At 41.9% G+C, this 19,866-nt stretch overlaps 1 protein-coding gene across 1 annotated transcript in view; it reads right to left on the bottom strand.

The window, feature by feature from the left end:
• Positions 1 to 19,866, bottom strand: part of ERC2 (ELKS/RAB6-interacting/CAST family member 2) — a 991,327-nt gene that overhangs the window by 236,163 nt on the left and 735,298 nt on the right. Inside the window, exon 16 of the mRNA XM_066594594.1 lies at positions 5,054 to 5,119. Coding sequence (XP_066450691.1) covers positions 5,093 to 5,119 — 27 coding nt within the window. The 3' untranslated portion in view covers positions 5,054 to 5,092. The remainder of the gene's footprint in view (positions 1 to 5,053; positions 5,120 to 19,866) is intronic.

A 19,866-nucleotide genomic window follows, 5' to 3' on the forward strand; every position in this document is an offset into this window, starting at 1 on the left:
ACTGTACATAAATACAGCTTCGTATGCAGTATCTCTGTCACTTTCTGGTCTTTGGGGGAGCGGGCTGTACTCTCATCACTTCCTGAAGACTGTTATAATCAAAAACATATATGTCATTTAGCTCCCATTCATTGAAGATGCCATAAATTACACAAACCCGATGACACTGCCTATATAGATAATACAGGAAGGAAGTGTATGCCTCCAATATGGATGACGAGACAATAAAAAACAACTAGCTACAACATTTTTTCAAAAAGAACAAACATAATTACTCCCTTATACAGACTTGATATGTTTACACTTGCGTTGTGGATGCTGTTCCTAATGGAAGTCACATTACTGTTCCAGATCTGTTGTACAAAACATCCCAATGGTGCCTAATGGATACCATTGACTTATAATGGTGTTCTATTGTGGTGTCCATCAAATTGAAGGCCAGAATAACATTGCATGTAAAATTTGCAGTCTACCCTAAAAAAGTGTGTTTTACTACAAGGCACTCTATAGAACCTCAGTACATACCACACTGTTTATCTCACTGCCTCCTGTTGTCTGTGAAAACACTGGACGGGCAAACTCCCATCCATATAAATAACGATGGTGGTGTGCATGCGATTTAACCACATATCTGCTTTTTCTGCCCCCCCCCCCCCCCTCTAGTTTTGTCCACTTCAGTGAAGAAACAATAATTGGCACAGGCATGTACAGTAAAAAGGTTTTACCTATTAGTTGGCCACACGTGAGCTCGCCAATGTGTTGGCCTGGCCATTGTCCCTAGTTCATATGACTAGCCATGTCATGGACTCCTGGACCAGAGCTGAACCAAATATAGAAGAGCAAGCCTCTCTGAACCCAACTTGGCTATTGTCTGGTATAAAGATTATTATTTTCTACTTTAGAGAAAAAAATGTGTCTTCATTGTCATCTCCACACCTGCTAGGCTTCAAAAAGGAATATTTCTTTGTGATTTTGCATGGTTTGTAAAATGGGTTTAATACAAGCACAGCACAGAGAATGAGAGGCTGTGGCATATGAAAAGCACATGTTTATATGCTGAGGCCTAGGGCAACGTCCACAATTTTACCTTGTGTGCCAAAATACCCCTTCCATCCACTGTCCAAGGAAATCTGTGGGTTACATACTCAGAATTTTTGTATAGACAATAAACTATTTGAAGTCTATAGTCACATTTCTATATATATAAAAGCAAAATACCGAGAAGAGGTGAATTACTCAGTACAATGTGCAGAGATATCACAATCAGTCGTTTTCCAGAGGACCCCAGGTAACACAATTGGGCAACCTTGGCTCTGGAGGTTGAAACAAGCAGAAAAAACAGAAGGAGATCACTGGACTACGAGATATGCCTGCTTCACTAAATACTTGCATTCCCCATAATTAGTGTTTATCAAACCAAAACTCTTTTTCAGATCGAACTTTGCTAAAACTTCAGTTCAGCGTGAAAACAAACTTCAGAAGGTTGGTCTCCGCCAAACCCACCAAGAGAACCTCCTACCTTCTTCCTCCTCCTCCTTCAGCAAATCACAATCAGAGCTACCAGCAGGCAGGGATTTCAAATCCCCGGCTGCTGATAGCTCAGTACTACAGAGTCGGGGACAGCTGCAGAAGTCGCGGCTGAGCCCCGTCAGGTGAGTATTGATTTTTTTTTCTTACACTATTTTAAATGGCTTTTCAGGGAAGGGTTTATGAAGGGGTACTTATGGGTACTGGTGAAATTCCAGTTTGATTTGAACTAATTCAAACCAGCCTGAAAGTTCGCTTTTGCTGAAAGTTCGGTCATCACTACCTCTAATATAACAATTTTGGAGCATCTTTTCTTTTAACTCTATGCATTCCTCTGTTATTCCTTCTAGAAATCTATGAGTGAATTGATAAAACCGGAGTCTCCAATGCTGCACACAGGCAAAAACCTGCACATAATCGTCACATTCCCTTTAATGAATGCAGGTCAGTGTACTGATGAGTCTCCATGCACTCACTTGCCTGATGAAGAATGGGATGTACTCAAAATGTTGCATTTTTTAAAATTTGCATCAGCTGTTTTTCTGTGGATCTGAATAAAAACATCTCAAACATAATTAGTGTTCTGTTCCATTACTCCATTGTTCTACAGCAGGGGTGTCAAACTCATTTATACCGAGGGCAACATCAGCATTATGGTTGCCTTCAAAGGTGCGTTTATAAGGGCTCATTCACACGAGAGTATTTGCACTCCATACTAGGTGGATTACATACGTAATATGGACAGCTTAGACACCACTGATTTGCACCGGGGTATTCAGACATACATTTTTCACACGTGTATTTTACGCATATAAAAAAAAAAAGGTCAGCATGTCCTATTCTGATTTCTATTGCTCATTAGAGTTAATGAGATCACGGAAATACGCAGTGATTATGCATGATACATGTATATTCATTGTGAATTTACGCATGAAAACAGGAGAAATCTATGGGACTTTCTTGTATTTTTTTTATGCAAGTGAAAACTCTGGCGAATATGAACTTGCAAAAAAAATCTAAAATGCAAGAAGGCCCAAATACACACTGAATATGCATTGTGTGAATAAGCCCAAAATATAACTACTCCTTAACATAGCTATAGTGCTCTATGCACTATGATGGCATTTCCACCTATTGAGCACCGATCATCCTACCTTGGTGGGTGGCTAGGGTGAGTGGATAGGGGTGTCGGAGCTGTGCTTCCACCATTGAGTTGCTGAACAGAGCGATGTGGAGGTGCGTGCTGGAGCACAGAATTCAAGATAGCACCTGCTCCCTGTCCTGGCACCGCTCCTCCCAAGTGCTGGCTGCATCTCCCAGGGAAAGTGGAGAGGCGATCCTTCTGCGTCTGGACTTCGTCACAGGCCACATGAAATCACATGGCGGGCAGGATTTGGCCAGCGGGCCTTTAGTTTGAGACATATGTTCTATGTGTCTTAAGACAAGTCAGTCTTTTGAAGCTTTGCTTGTGCAGAACATTTTAAGTCCATCGTTTCCCCACATTCCCTTTGGCACTTAGGCCCTGGACATCCATTAAAATAGCCATTGGGTCATTTTATCAGGGATTCCAGATCTGTAGGATTTCAGAAGAATTGTGCCATATATATAGGAAGGAACATGGAGACTACCATCAAGGAAATAATTAAGGGAAAAACAAGCAAACAGAGATAAATGACCACCGCCCTCAAATAGGAGCTGAAAAATCTAACAGATGACTGTAAGGGGGACTAGGTTGTAAAACAGGGCCATTAAAGCACAATTTGTATGAGATTCTTCTCCTGAGTAAAGTTTACCTCTAGCTCACTGCAAACAACATGAAAGGGAGGAAAAGCTTTCAACAGATGTTCTGGACTTCAGCTCTTGTCTCTACTTTAGTTTTAAAGAGCATTGGAAAAACATTGAGTGACATCTTTTGACATCATTTAAAGGGGGCCTGTAAACTGGTGCAGGGCTTTTTCTATATTATCTACAACATTTCAATTATCCAAATGGAGAAAAGTAAACTATTCCCTCAATTATTTGTCTCTTTGATTAAATGGAAAGGCAGGCACCATGCTAATTACCCAACTGGTAAACAAAGTCGACCCCATCTCTCCTCTGCCTGCATCCCGACCTGACACATAAGACAGATGAAGGTGGATGTAGGGGAACCATGAAGAGCTGACTTTGGTCTTCTTTTCAAGTAAACTAGCAGTAGGCTACTTTCTAGTTATGTAGGTGCTTAAACCTGCAGCTGTGGTAAGAGGTCAGCATTAAATTGGCAAAAACAAAAACATTCTATTTCTAAATACTGTTCGATTATATCCACAGGGGGTAGATTTTCCACAACAGAAAAATCCCCTGTAAATCCACACCAAATAAGTGTAGATTTTGACGTATACGTTGGTGTGTATTTGCCCAACTGAAGGGGTGAAATCCACAGCGATTCTGCGTCAAAATCTACACCCTTTGGTGTGGATCTGCTGCTGTGGAAACTCTGCAGTAAATCTGTCACGGTTGAACATTCCCTAAAAGGTCAATATTATCCTAATTAAAGTATTCTGTCACCAGGTTCACGAGGTTTAACTAGGAGCTTAGCATTGAGTCACAGAGGTGGGCCATGCTGGCTTCTCCCTGCCCATATCATGCAGATTGACAGCTTTCTCCCCTTTTGTGTATAGGGAGAAGGCTGTCAGTCTACATGCTGAGGGTGGGGAGGGGCTTGCACACTGTAACTCAGAGTCCAATTTCATGAGCCTGGTGACAAGTAGACCCCAATCCTAAAGCAAAGGATTCTCTGTACTTGACATATGAGTGGGTGCATGGTCTGTATGTTTGACTCTTATAACATCAAAATCAATGGCTTTCTGTAACCAGAATACTTATGTAATGGAGAGATCAGATTTAAGCCATCAGGAACTAGCAAGTCCTGGGATATTCCCAATGAAGAAGTTAAAAGACCCCCAATGATCTCATCTGCAGTTGAAAATTAGATACTATTGATAGAGGAGAGCAAAATAAACGCGTACATGGGTAATAACCACTACAAGCTTTGCTATGCACAACAGTACCACTAATGCTCAGTGCTAAGGCCAGTTGGAGCCATATATCAATATAATAAGTAAGATATACAAGTGATAAGACAAATACATAAACAATCAGTTATTGAACACACAGACTTGTCAGTATTAGGCCTCATGCACATGATGATATTACAGCTCCGTACAAGTCCTGAGTTGCATGTATCTGTATTATGGTACCCAAAGAAATCTATGGGGCTCATACTGTACCTCCATGTGCCTATATGATTCCATAAACAGGCTAAAGGATTTTTCTCCAGATTCTGGGTGATAAAAAATGGTTGCATGGTTCATCGGATGCTTTATTTTAGTGCAGTATGGATGCAGCATATGACGGTACATGAAATATCTACAATTCCATAATATGGCACAGAGGAACTATGCTATGTGCATGACAACTTATATAACAAGTAGCATATTGTCACTGTATCATAGGTACAATGTGTAAACTAAAAAAGTTTCCTTACCCAACAAAATAAAACTGGAACTTTGGTTTGCTGGAGCTGTTATGCCCATATCCCCTCCTCGTCATCCTGGATGATTCATGGGACATTCCGGCAAGGTGTTAGCATAGGAATGCAGAGAAGAAAAAGACACATTACAAATAAACAAAAACCCATTGTGCTCCAAAGGTTAGTAACTAAACAAGGCACCCATATCATACCCAACACAAACACAACATTTTTAGTTATCCCGTCACCCAAGGTCCACAGTGTTTTGAAACTTCAGACCCAACTTCAAAGTTGTTTATTCGAAAACCTACCCAAAAATGAAGAAAATTCCTAACGTGCACATTATAGACGAGGTGTGCTTTGTTGTATATCTGCTACAGGGGAAAAGATTGTTTCGGGAAGAAAAATTCAGCCTTGTAATAAAAATCTCATTGACAAACACTTAACCTTAATTCACCATTCCAGCTTATGTTTAATGAGCAATGCAGTGCATTGATCCCAGTGGAGTGGTTAAGCGGGGGCCCATCTGATGGAGAATACAGATGTGTCACTTTTGTTCCCCAACAATTTTGAGGGGTAAAATAATTTGAAGTGTGAAGGTTTTACGGCTCTAAATACTGGACATGTTAAAAAAACATCTACTAAAGTAATTGTAATACATAAAACTCTCTCTATAATAGCATCAGGTTAAATACAATGTCATCATTTTTCAATTAGTGAACATTTACATATCTAGCAGGCTTAGTTTGTCACTTAGCTACCTTTTTTGCACTGTGATAAATCATTTATAATATTAACCCTCAGTAGTTAGTAACAAACACAACTCTACTGCATACAGAACAGATTATCAAGACAGCGAATGCATATCTGCTGTGCCACAAAACCGATTTGATTTAGGGCTGGATGTGTGGGTAGCACTTGGAATCCTCTTGTTTTCACTCTTTAACCCCAACAATCGGGTTCTGGTCTTCGCTACAGGAAACTACTTTGATACTCTTTTATAAGGCATCGTACGCAAACAGGTCAGGGTTACCATAACATACTACCAGAGGAGTTGACAGAGATGTGGTCGTAGAACAGAGTTGATGTCAAGACAGGCAGAATTCTTGCATAACAGTAACAGGCCAAGGGTCAGGGCAGGCAGCAGAGTACGTGAGTATGGTCAATAAACATGCTGAGGTCAGGAGTGGAGAAGATGGGAAAGCTGAGTGGAACAGGCAAGGAATCAAAACTAGAAGAACTGTCAACACAGTATAACACCTTTGCACACAGGAGGTGTGTGTGTATGGGGGGGTAACCTTAAACAGGCCTTGCAACATGACTTAAAGTGCCCATATACCTTTAACAGCTGTCGGCAGAATGATCATTCAGCCAACAGCTGTTTCCCCTGAGTCCCCCACACATATGAAACCTTGGCGCAACTGACCATTTATGTGTTTAGGGAGTTAAGCCATAGCCAGAGGACTCTGGAGGCAGCTCATCTCCAGGGAACAACTGGATCAGATGTTGAAATTCAACATCCCTAATCGTTCTTTCCCCTGGCATCATCTGTTGGAGGAAAATTGAGCTGTCCACATACACATTACAGCGTCATCCATACTGGTTGAAATCAAAGACTTCATATAGTTAAACAGCAAAATGTATGGCGGCCTTAAATCATGCTGCAAGGCCTTTTAAAGGGTCAGGCACTGACTTACAGGGCAGCTACCTTCCAAAAGGTGGCACTAGAGGACAGTTCTCTTTGAAGGAGAGCCTATTTGCATACTGATTAGAATGAACAATGCTATTGGAAAGGAGAGGTGCTGCAGTGCAAAGCATTGTGGGAAGACAAATACAAAAGGGATTTAAACATAACCTGAAATGCCCACTGTCATAGAGAAAATATCCATGTAATATAGAAATATTGTCATTCCGCCCGACCTACCGCTGTATATGATACCGCACAACATCGTGTATTATGAGACTGGCGCTGTGCGAAACCCAACCACTAACTACACTGTGTAGTTATTAATTATGATTGAAAGAGACAGCAACTGGAGTCTCTGTCGATCCGCCGCCAGTACCACTGGTGTTACTGCTGCTCACACACAACAGCTCCCTCATGTCAATGATTATTAAAAAACAGATGTTAGGGAAGTATGTCAGCAGGCTTTCTACTGAAGTGGAATATTCTGACAGTCCAGCAGCGAGGAGGATAGGATCTCACATGTGCAAATCCCATACACGTTCACAATGATGCCTGCTTCTGATCACTGAGGCTTTCAAATGGTAAAATTGCTGTCCAGCATGACGACCTTTTTTCCAGAATATTGAGGGACACTGGAACTAAATGATTACTATGATTAAAAAGAAACCTATCCTACAAACAGTGTAATATATATAGCTATGGATATGGAGTGTAATGTAGAGTATATACAGTTGCAAGAAAAGGTAAATAAACCCTTTGGAATTACCTGGAATTCTGCTTAATTGCTAATAAACTGTAGTCTAATTGTTATTTAAGTCACAATTATACACAAAAACCCAGATCTTTAGCAATGCATTAGTAGCATTTTCCCATTCAAGGCATCTTTATAACATGCCTTCTAAAGTCTTATAAAAAGTGTTAACATTGAAGCATGGTTCACATTAACCAATGTTTCTTGAGTCAGTAACAGATTTGTCAGTAACCAGGCTTTGTGTGCCTTTATTTAAGGGCTAAGTGCCTGTAAAATCCACATTTTCAGTTTTATCGTCTTCACTGAAACGCCATTTACCAATTAGAAAAGTCATTAACACAGAGGTTCACTTATGGCCCTTTTACATGGTGAGACAACCGGCTAAACGACTGCACGAGTGCTGAGATCACTGCTAAGGTCGTTAGCGCTCGTGTAGAGCGTTTAGACAGACAAATTTCACAACTGGATCGCTTGGTTCTTGCTGGCTTCTTGTTCAGCATCTCACCTTCTAGCAATCCAGCTATAGTTTTTATGGTAACTAAAAGTCAGCGATAACGACTTGCAAATGAATAGTGAGTGATTTTATTTGCATTTACAATACAAAATTATCGCTCAAATTTGTTTGTTTGATTGAATTTTGAGCGATAATCATTCCGTGTCAATTACTTTTTCTCCCTGAACTGTGAATATTTGCTCAATATGTTCAGTATAGCTTTATTCACACGGGCGTTTTATTGTGGCAATTTTGCCATAATAAAATGCCGACCACAAATCGCGACCATCGAAACCATTGTTCAGACAGGCGGTTTTGGGGGGGTGTAAAATTTTGTGGCCGGAAAAAATTGCGAACACGGCGCACATTTCGGCCAGCCGCTTTTATGCTGACTGGAATAGATATGTTTGGCCTAATCTTTGGCTGGGATACGACAGCCGGCCCCATAGACTCCTATTGGAGCCTAAGAGAGTTGCCGGAAAAGGGAGGTGGGAGGGAGTTTAGCAGCTGCTCTGCTAAACTCCCTCCCGCTTCCCTCTCTGCCCCTTGCCGGCTGCCAGGAAAGGGAGAGCGCGAGAGATTAACATACTAGCTCCCACCACGTCTTGCCCCTTCCCCTTGCCAGAGAGCTAAACTCTCTCCCCCTCGCCCTGCGGTATTCTGGGCTGCAGCATTTATGCACCGCAGCCCCAGTAGTCTAAATGGGTGGTAAAACGAGAGATGCTGCTCAACTTGGTTGCAGCTGCTTTTTGCCCGTGTGATTTTTGGCTGAAAAGTAGCCCTAAAAAACATGAATGGTACAGCTGTTTGTGTTATTAATTAGACTGTATTTGTCTGTAATTGCAAATTAGATAACAGGCCACATTTGATGAGTAATCTATGCAATAAATCCAGGTAATTCCAAACAAGCAGTGCAATACATACAACTATGGACATACAATATAATATAGCTACGGAATATACATAATTATGGGCATGCAGTGTAGTGGTGTGCTCACATTTTGTCACTGCAATATGTTCAATGTAGGTGAGATAGCCTTTGATGCATGAACCGAACGCACCCATATGGCTCCATTGGCAAGTGACAAAAAACACATTTTTTGGCATACGCTGCACTGCTATGCCATACCTTTTTCTTTCATTGTATGGACTGTATATAATGCTATTCCATGGAGAGTAAAGCAGTAAAAAAAAAAACATACCATGTGCTATTTGTTTTTTTTACAATGAGGTCCTATTGCCACTATACAGATGTAACCAAATTTGACATGACTGTGATAACTTTCTATATCTTAGGCGGTTAAAAAGCTATTGTTATCATAGCACAACAATACCCATTGTAAAGTAATTGAAAGGACAAATAAGCTGTGGCACAGAATGTTATCATAATGTGTTACGAGTAATGCTAAACATGGCTACATCGGTATGCCTATACAGTGGCAATGCCAGAACCTTCTGTCGGAAGCATGTATTAAGAAATTCTCCCCAGGCATACCTCCAATGGTAGGTTCAAATGGAGTGTGAGCAAAGTCTTATGCATACAACAATGGCCATGCAGTGTAATACACATTATGGATATGTAACATAAGACATACACATATACATGACTATGAGTTATGCAGTGTAATACACATAACTATTGAAGTGCAACAACAGGAAATACTCCTATGTATGGCTCAGACAGGGTATGAACAGACCCTCATGCATATAACAATGGCCATGCAGTGTAATACACATAACTATGGGAATGCAATATAAGACATACATCTATGACAGATACATGATATGGGCTGTGCAGGGTAATACACATAATTATGCAAGTGCAGTTTAATACACATTACTATGGATGTGAATTGCTCATTTTGTCACACCTACTACAGGGGCAGGTGCAACGGGTGGTGGTGCGATGCAGGATTCAGGATATGATGCAGCAGATGGAGTAACCAAAGTTTACAATAGACGAGAGTGGCACTGTTTCTGAAAAAAAAACTAAAACTTTTCTTCTCCTATGAGACAACCCCTTTAAGTTTTACAAATGTTCATAATTATATGTATTACACTGTGTGTCTGTGGTCATCTATATTTCATGTTTAATAGCAGTCAATGATAGATGTATGCAACTGTACAGTTTATACATAAATACCGCAAATGTGACCTATAAGTCAATGAAGAAAGACGGTTTATAACATGAATGTATTTTCATAAAAGGTCGATGTATGCAATGTTCTCAACCCCTAAAAATATGTACACCCCTAATTATAGGTACAATACAGATCCCACCCATAAAGCTACAGTAACTTGTAACCATCACAGCCGCTCGTAAAGAACATATCTATTCATAGCCCAGCGTTCACATCAAGTTTAGAAATAGTTCCACAAAGCCACAGGGAACAAGACTAAAATATTGGACAACGTGAATTTATATAATATCGCTTAGAACAACATCCCATTCCTAAAACTCTTTCTGAGCCAATATATATTTCTTTTTCACTAAGCTAATCCAGTTTTTGCTTGACTAAGTCCTGTGGCCTGTTCCACAGTGGGTGTCTTCTGGAGGAAAGAAAGGTTCAAAAGGTTAAAATAAATGTAACACTTTCTCACTGCTCGGTTATCCCACAAGTGAGACCTTTAAAATAACAAGAGGAAAAAAACCAAAAACATTCCTCGATAATCAGAGGATGATACTTCTCTGCTTCTAGTCCAAATTCTGTTTTGCATTTTATTTTGGAACATTTCTCTGCCCACCCTTATTCATCCAGTATTTACTAAGCCGACTATAATGAGACAAGAACCGAAGAGAAGGCCAAGACATGAGAATATCAGTAAATCAACTCCGATGAAAAAAAGAAAAAACATTGTATTTGAACCATATGTTTATTTAGAATTGTGCTGATTTAAGTAGTCGAGGACAGAACAATTGGACTTCCACATTTCAAAAGTGCCGGCCAAAGTATTCTATCAATCAAGAAGGGTTCTCTAGGACTCGTGGTGAGCAGTACAATGGAGTTGTTATTTGCATATTACAATGGTCAAAGGTGTAACGGTGGTCACACACATGAGATACCTATATTGCAGCTATTTCCCATAAATATATACGCTTGGCCAAGCATTTGTGATTTATTTTTTCAGTTAGGGAAAGGTGTATAAGCTGCTGCCAGATCTCTCATCTCCTGTGTGAACAATGGAGCAGGCAAGTTGGAATTCATTGTTCTTTCCCCTCGATTGCAGATGGCAGGAGGCTCACATATACCTCCTCTTTTTGCCATATATTTAGCATGTATGCTGGGAAAAGTTGCGAAGTACAGTCTAAACGTGTCAATACAAGTCCATTAGTCAGATGGAGGCCAAAAGAGACTCGTTTTGAGCTCCGTCTGGCAATACATGTCAGAATACTCCAAAAAAGGTAAAATTAGTTGACTACACTATTCCGTCCACTGGAATCCAGAAGTAAAATACACTACCGTTCAAAAGTTTGGGGTCACCCAAACAATTTTGTGTTTTCCATGAAAAGTCACACTTATTCACCACCATGCGTTGTGAAATGAATAGAAAATAGAGTCAAGACATTGACAAGGTTAGAAATAATGATTTGTATTTGAAATAACATTGTTTTTACATCAAACTTTGCTTTCGTCAAAGAATCCTCCTTTTGCAGCAATTACAGCATTGCACACCTTTGACATTCTAGCTGTTAATTTGTTGAGGTAAGCTTGAGAAATTGCACCCCACGCTTCTAGAAGCATCTCCCACAAGTTGGATTGGTTGGATGGGCACTTCTGGCGTACCATACGGTCAAGCTGCTCCCACAACAGCTCAATGGGGTTCAGATCTGGTGACTGCGCTGGCCACTCCATTACCGATAGAATACCAGCTGCCTGCTTCTGCTGTAAATAGTTCTTGCACAATTTGGAGGTGTGTTTAGGGTCATTGTCCTGTTGTAAGATGAAATTGGTTCCAATCAAGCGCTGTCCACTGGGTATGGCATGGCGTTGCAAAATGGAGTGATAGCCTTCCTTATTCAGAATCCCTTTTACCCTGTACAAATCTCCCACCTTACCAGCACCAAAGCAACCCCAGACCATCACATTACCTCCACCATGCTTAACAGATGGCGTCAGGCATTCTTCCAGCATCTTTTCATTTGTTCTGCGTCTCACAAACGTTCTTCTTTGTGATCCAAACACCTCAAACTTGGATTCATCCGTCCACAACACTTTTTTCCAGTCTTCCTCTGTCCAATGTCTGTGTTCTTTTGCCCATCTTAATCTTTTTCTTTTATTGGCCAGTCTCAGATATGGCTTTTTCTTTGCCACTCTGCCCTGAAGCCCAAAATCCCGCAGCCGCCTCTTCACTGTAGATGTTGACACTGGTGTTTAGCGGGTACTATTTAATGAAGATGCCAGTTGGGTACCTGTGAGGCGTCTGTTTCTCAAACTAGAGACTCTAATGTGCTTATCTTCTTGCTTAGTTGTGCAACGCGACCTCCCACTTCTTTTTCTACTCTGGTTAGAGCCTGTTTGTGCTGTCCTCTGAAGGGAGTAGTACACACCGTTGTAGGAAATCTTCAATTTCTTAGCAATTTCTCGCATGGAATAGCCTTCATTTCTAAGAACAAGAATAGACTGTCAAGTTTCAGATGAAAGTTCTCTTTTTCTGGCCATTTTGAGCGTTTAATTGACCCCACAAATGTGATGCTCCAGAAACTCAATCTGCTCACAGGAAGGTCAGTTTTGTAGCTTCTGTAACGAGCTAGACTGTTTTCAGATGTGTGAACATGATTGCACAAGGGTTTTCTAATCATCAATTAGCCTTCTGAGCCAATGAGCAAACACATTGTACCATTAGAGCACTGGAGTGATAGTTGCTGGAAATGGGCCTCTATACACCTTTGTAGATATTGCACAAAAAAACAGACATTTGCAGCTAGAATAGTCATTTACCACATTAGCAATGTATAGAGTGCATTTGTTTAAAGTTAGGACTAGTTTAAAGTTATCTTCATTGAAAAGTACAGTGCTTTTCCTTCAAAAATAAGGACATTTCAATGTGACCCCAAACTTTTGAACGGTAGTGTATATATCATGCAGTCTGGCCCGGTAAACTTGGGCAGCTGCCAGGGTCCACTCAGCCTAGGGGAGCCCCACTCACAGTTGGTATTATTGTATCTTGTCACCACCATGAAGAATGTGGTGGAGACAAGGGATGACCACAATTTTATTGCCTGGCCTGGAGAATAGGTAAGCATTATCTCTTCTCTAGCCTCATGTCACTCAGCCCTTTGGCGCTGTGCCTTGTGCCCTGTCATCGGCTTCTGCACTGGGGACTTTCCGCAGACGTGCGCTCCTGTGTTCTCCAGCACTCCCCCCATGCCAGCAACGAAGCCAGCTCCTGGAAGTGCCTCCAGCAGGGCCGCTGCGGCCACTCCTGCTTCTGACCAGGCAGCTCCTGGAAGCGGTTCTGGCAGTGACATGGTGGCTCCTGGACGGGAGTGCAGCCAGACACAGTGAGCATTAGGGGACGGCATCGCTAGACACAAGGTCGACATGGAGGCAGACAGCATCTCCAGCATCACCGGAGGACAGGAGTGCAGGCAGACACAGCTGTCAGCAGGAGCGCAGATGGAACAGCGGCACAGACAGCTGTCAGCGGGGGACAGGAGCACAGGCATACACAGTGCAGAAGCTGGTTACAGGACACAAGGCATAGCACCGGAGGGCTGAGTGACACGAGGCTGGAGAGGAGATAATGCCCATCCATTCTCTAGGCCAGCTAATACAATTGTGGGCGTCGCTTGGGGGCGTTCATCTTCTATCCACCCATTCTTCATGGTGGTGACAAGGTACAATAATATCCTCACGCTTCTCATTCCTTGAGATACATTGTATACATGGCTTAAAGATGGGATACAATTGACTATGAATGCTGCACTGCAGAAAGCGAATTGCTTCCTGCTTTCCTGTCCAATGCTTTCGCTATCACACAGGCAGCACATTGATGCTATCAAGCCACCTTCATCGATCCGTACTATCCTAACCAGAAGAGGCTAAGACAGACAGAGGATGGAGGATACTATGAGGGTGTGATGGAGGGGAGTTTAATATTTTATTGCTAGGACATATGGGGCCTATAAATGGCTCAGAGGGCACAGCAGGGTCTAACTTAGTATTCAGCGGGCACAGCGGGGACTAAAAATGGATCAGGATGTACTATAAATGACGTGGGGCACAGCAGGGCCTATAAATGATTAAAGGGGTTGTCCCGCGCCGAAACGGTTTTTTTTTTTTTTTCAGCCCCCCCCCCCCCCCCGTTCGGCGCGAGACAACCCCGATGCAGGGGTTAAAAAAGAACACCGGACAGCGCTTACCTGAATCCCCGCGCTCCGGTGACTTCTTACTTACCTGCTGAAGATGGCCGCCGGCATCTTCTCCCTCGGTGGACCGCAGGGCTTCTGTGCGGTCCATTGCCGATTCCAGCCTCCTGATTGGCTGGAATCGGCACGTGACGGGGCGGAGCTACACGGAGCTACACGGAGCCCCATTGAGAAAAGCAGAAGACCCGGACTGCGCAAGCGCGTCTAATTTGGCCATTAGACGGCGAAAATTAGACGGCAACCATGGAGACGAAGACGCTAGCAACGAAGCAGGTAAGTGAAAAACTTTTGATAACTTCTGTATGGCTCATAATTAATGCACAATGTACATTACAAAGTGCATTAATATGGCCATACAGAAGTGTATAGACCCACTTACTGCCGCGGGACAACCCCTTTAAGGTGACCCACCGTGACTCTGTCACTCAAGGGCCCACATAAACTTGGAGCTGCCCCTGCATATGGTAAATAGTTGATTGAACATGGCAGGTTTTTTTTGTTTGTTTGTTTGTTTGTCTTTTTCCAATCTGGATTTTGTGAGAAGGGCATTATATAAAGGTCCAGCAGCATTCACAAGCAGTTTATTTAAATGAAAAACCTGATAAGCAAAGGAAAAAGCAGACTTCAAATAAAATCTAACCATGTGTTATCAAGGCCTTAAAGAGCAAATCTTCATTTTAGTGTTGAGGGTATGATGCAAATGTCACCAATTCTACCATTTTGGAAATCGGGACGAGATCAGAGCTTGTGGATCTTGGTAATATGTGCTCAAAAACTCCAATATGAAGTGCTGTATCAGAGATCTTATGGACCTTCAGTGCTGAAGGGTCATCAAGTGCCGGATCCATGGCTTCAGATATTTTCGTTGCTCATTTTTTGTGATGAACATACCCTTACACAGTTTCATAAACCTCCCTTTCTATGTCTACTGTATGTGGTTTATGATGGACCTATGCTTTATTTTGTTATTATTGTATATTTTACACTTAGCAGTGGATTATTTTTTGACGGTGGAAAATGTTAGCTCAATTCTAGTGCCATATCTATGTAGTAAAAGCCTGGTTCTGATAACATACCCATGTAGGAAGCTTGGTTCTGGTACCATATCCATGAAGTAACCTTGGTTCTGCTACTGTATCTACCATATTATATCTATTTAGTAAGCTTTGTTCTGGTACCAAATCTATGTAGTAAGTGTGGTTCTAGCATTGCATCTATAAAAGTAAGCTTGGTTCTAGTATGATATGCATGTAGCATCTTTGGTTTTGGTATCGTATCTGTGCAGTAAAAGCGCATTCACAATTTTTTAAAATCTTATTTTGGATTTCCATCTCTGTTCTGTTTTTGGAGCAGAGAGATGGAAATAAAACAGATTTCAATAGGATTTAAAAATGGAAAACCAACAGATTTACTTCCATTTGAAAAAAACGAAACTAATGAAATGGAAGAATATGGAAGTTTTCCGTTTGCTATTTGTTTTCTGTTTTTTAAAAACCCCACAAATGGAAATCAATGGAGTGAAAACTGGAACTGTTTAATTACGTTTTATTTCCGTCTGCCCCAAAAACGGAACAGAGAGACGGAAATCCAGAAGGGAGATTAAAGGGGTTGTCCCGCGCCGAAACGGGTTTTTTTTTTTTTCAACCCCCCCCCCGTTCGGCGCGAGACAACCCCGATGCAGGGAGGTAAAGAAAGCTCACCGGAGCGCTTACCTTAATCCCCGCGCTCCGGTGACTTCTCTACTCACCGCTGAAGATGGCCTCTTCCTCCGTGGACCGCAGCTCTTCTGTGCGGTCCACTGCCGATTCCAGCCTCCTGATTGGCTGGAATCGGCACGTGACGGGGCGGAGCTACACGGAGCTACACGGAGCCCCATAGAAGACTGCAGAAGACCCGGACTGCGCAAGCGCGGCTAATTTGGCCATCGGAGGCCAAAAATTAGTCGGCTCCATGGAGACGAGGACGCCAGCAACGGAGCAGGTAAGTATAAAACTTTTTATAACTTCTGTATGGCTCATAATTAATGCACAATGTACATTACAAAGTGCATTATTATGGCCATACAGAAGTGTATAGACCCACTTGCTGCCTCGGGACATCTCCTTTAAGCGCTACTGTGAACAAGCCCAACGCTGTGTTGTGTCAGATCTTTTTATATTGGTAGGAGGGACCCACAATCTTCACACAGCCCCGGGGCCATGGCAACCTTTAACCGCCCCCCCCCCCCCCCCATTACATATGCCAATCTTCTTTCCAGCAGTGTCCTATGCTGACTTCAACAGTAGCTAATCTAAAAAAGAGGAGAGGAGTGTATTGTGTTCTGCGTTATACCCACTGCTTTTCCCTTCTGAGCTCCCGTGTTGACAGGACTGGATTATCTGAATTTACAAATGAAACTGAAAAGACATACAAAGTATTTTCCTCTAAACCATTCTAATTTAATTTTCCTCTTGCTGGCTCAGGATATATCATCAGATGGAACTGAACAGCCGATTCTTGACCTATCTCAACAACTACTCGGCAACAGTAGTACATAGAATACTTTAAGGGGGCTGTCCAACTCAATTTTTTTAATTTCTGCTCCCCATGACTGAAGATAACGAAACATCCTATACTCACCTCTGCAACTCCAACGCCGCAGCTCCATTCTCTGCTCCTCGTCTATGTTATCAGTCGCAGCAGCTGCAGTCAACCTGTTTATGGGGCATTGCAGATTGCTGCAGCCACAGATCTCAGCATTCGAGTGTGGAGATCTGTGATTGAACGCAACAGCCTGTGACATCCCATAGAACGGATGCATCCTGTAAACACAACGTCACAGGGAAGATCAAAACCTGTGTGCTGGAGCTGCAGGGAGCCGGGAGTGGAGGGTATAGGATATTTTATTATGTTCTGTCATGGGGAGCACTAATATATTTAAAAAAAAAAATATATATATATATATATATATATATTCATATATAATTTAGACAAGCCCTTTAAGAAGCCCTATCAACAGGAGAAACACTCAATAGAAAGTTCAACAGAAATAATGAAGGATGAAAAATTCACGAGAGGATAATATATATTTGTAAATTAATTTCATATCTGTAATTACTTAGTTTAACTAGAAGCAATAACTCCTGGATTGCTGGGGATCCGACTGATGCAACCCCCACTGATCACCAAGCCAGAACAAAGGACCCCAGTTCCCCCGAGCTGCAAGCCGGTGGTTATAACAAGTATAAATGGAGTGATGGCCAAGCATGAACCTTGCATTTAATGGCTGTGAATTTGCCGATGAAAGCTGAGCGCTGTATTTGGCTGTGTCAGTCCCATAAAATTTTTAATGGAATAGCCTAATCACGACTTAATTCACACTCGTCCTCGCTAGGGTCTTACGGCTGGTGGTGGATGGGGACTTTCAAAGACCTAGCAGTTATCATCTATCCATAGCTCAGGCTCCTTTCCATCTCCCACCAGCGTTTTCCTCATTAAGCCTCTCACTTTCTCTGCAGTACTGGAGATCACGGTCCGGTATGACAACACCAGACACATTCGAGTGCCATTGCCATTGCTACTCACATGAATGTCAACACCTTAAGAGGAAATTCATACAGTATATGGCAGTGTCACTGTATTTCTGCTGCTGATTTGTTTTCACATTTGTGTAAAAGTGGGGATGCTACCTAATATAGCAAGGAATGGCTAGTGATTGGTGGAGGACGAGATTAGGGAGCATGTACTGGCCCTATGGACAGAGGACTGAGAGTGGGCAGAAGCAGAGGTGCAGCATGTGGCAGGCAGTGGCATCCGATCACAACGACAGTAACAGTTAAGCAGGATGAGCAGCGGCAACGCAGCATTACACTATCTCCCAGTATATATAAATCAGCTAGCTAGCCTTGGTTCATTATTCCTTTCTATCTGAAAGGTGGTCATATGATTTCAGTTCTGACCAGCTCAGATTTACTTGGATTTATGTATTCTCAAACTAGTCAATTTCTCAGTCAGCATTATTCCTGTGTGATGATATTACATGGAGTGTTCTACATATGCTCTTCAGAGACACAATCACTCTTATCAGAGTTAATGGTGATGATCACACAGCTATAATAGAGGAGATCCCAGTTCATCCTTCTGACTGTAAACTTATGGTCTGTAGCGTATTTAGGTGAGTACAGGATGTAATCGCAGTGTTTTCCCTTTCGTTGCTCAGGTAGCGCTGTTCTGATGTTTCATTGGACAGCACAGAATAGTGAAAGTGGAAATCTCAACATCAAGATGCCCAGTAAGCATTAGACATGAAGCTGCGCTGTATGGAAGTGACTGCAATATCCAGAAATGGGCAGGGATTGAAAAATAAGGGAAATTTACTAAGGCCGGCATTTCCTGCACCAAGCTTAGTAAGATTTACTTGGCGCACAGTGCGCTGAGTACATGAAGAATCTCACACCTCTTCATTTATTCAGCACATCCCTGGCAACTCCGTGCGCCTTTTCAGAAATATCCGCCATGTCTGAACTTGCAAAGCATTTCTGGTATATTTTAATATAGTTTCTGGCAGAACTTATTACCAATCTGTCACTTTAGGTCGCCCATGCCCTCTCCCAAAGCCCTACCCACTTTTAGAAAAAGTGGTGGGGCTGGCATAAAAAGACAGATAGTCACAAACTTTAGCGCAAACACCTGCTTATGTAAAAAATTCAGAACTTTTTTGCACCAGAAACTGGTGCAAAACAATTTACAAGATGTGCCCCCATGTGTTTTTGCCGGAGTGGCCCTGTAAGAAAAAATAGTTCATGTAAGCAATTTTTATTCTGATGCCCACTTTTTGATGTTTTAAAGCAGAACTTCTACAAAGTCCCTCATGAAAGCTATTATACACGTCCTTTTCTATATTGGAAATACTATTTTTTCATGTAACATTTTTCAGCTCTTGTTAAAGTTCTAAGTGAATCTAGTTGAGTTTACTCACTGCTGGTTTTAATTATGGACTGAGAGCTGTCTGCATATTATCCAACCACAAGAGGAATACTGCGCACCCTGCATGGAATAAATGGGAGAAACCTCCAGCCAACTACTGTTGGTCAGTAGATGACGCGGATGATATTGTCCGATATTTACAGTATACTAAAATCAAGTAATAAAACCTACGATTAGTGCTACATAACATAAAGGAATCTGTATAGAGCTCTGTTTTTGCAGTAACCAACCTGACCCTCTCTTAGGTGTATACTGCAGTGTACCATAGGTTTGAGAACACATAGCTACAAAATAGAAGTGATCATCAATTCTGTCTGCACAACACGATGCGGATTTCGTGCATGCTGAAAGCTTATTTTAACTTTCTGCCACTACGGTAGCTGCAGTTATAAAGAAGAGTGCACAAGATGGCTGCTTCCACATACAAACATACAAGACAAAGGCAAAGTTTAAAAAAACAAGGAAGAAGAAGACTGTAATTTGTAATACTCTGTATATGGAGCAGGATGCTGGAGTTAACTGTAGGACTACAACTGTCCCTTACTGGCTCCGTACACAGAGC

Source organism: Eleutherodactylus coqui, chromosome 3 (assembly GCF_035609145.1).
Source record: "Eleutherodactylus coqui strain aEleCoq1 chromosome 3, aEleCoq1.hap1, whole genome shotgun sequence".
In the NCBI taxonomy this organism is placed as follows: domain Eukaryota; kingdom Metazoa; phylum Chordata; class Amphibia; order Anura; family Eleutherodactylidae; genus Eleutherodactylus; species Eleutherodactylus coqui.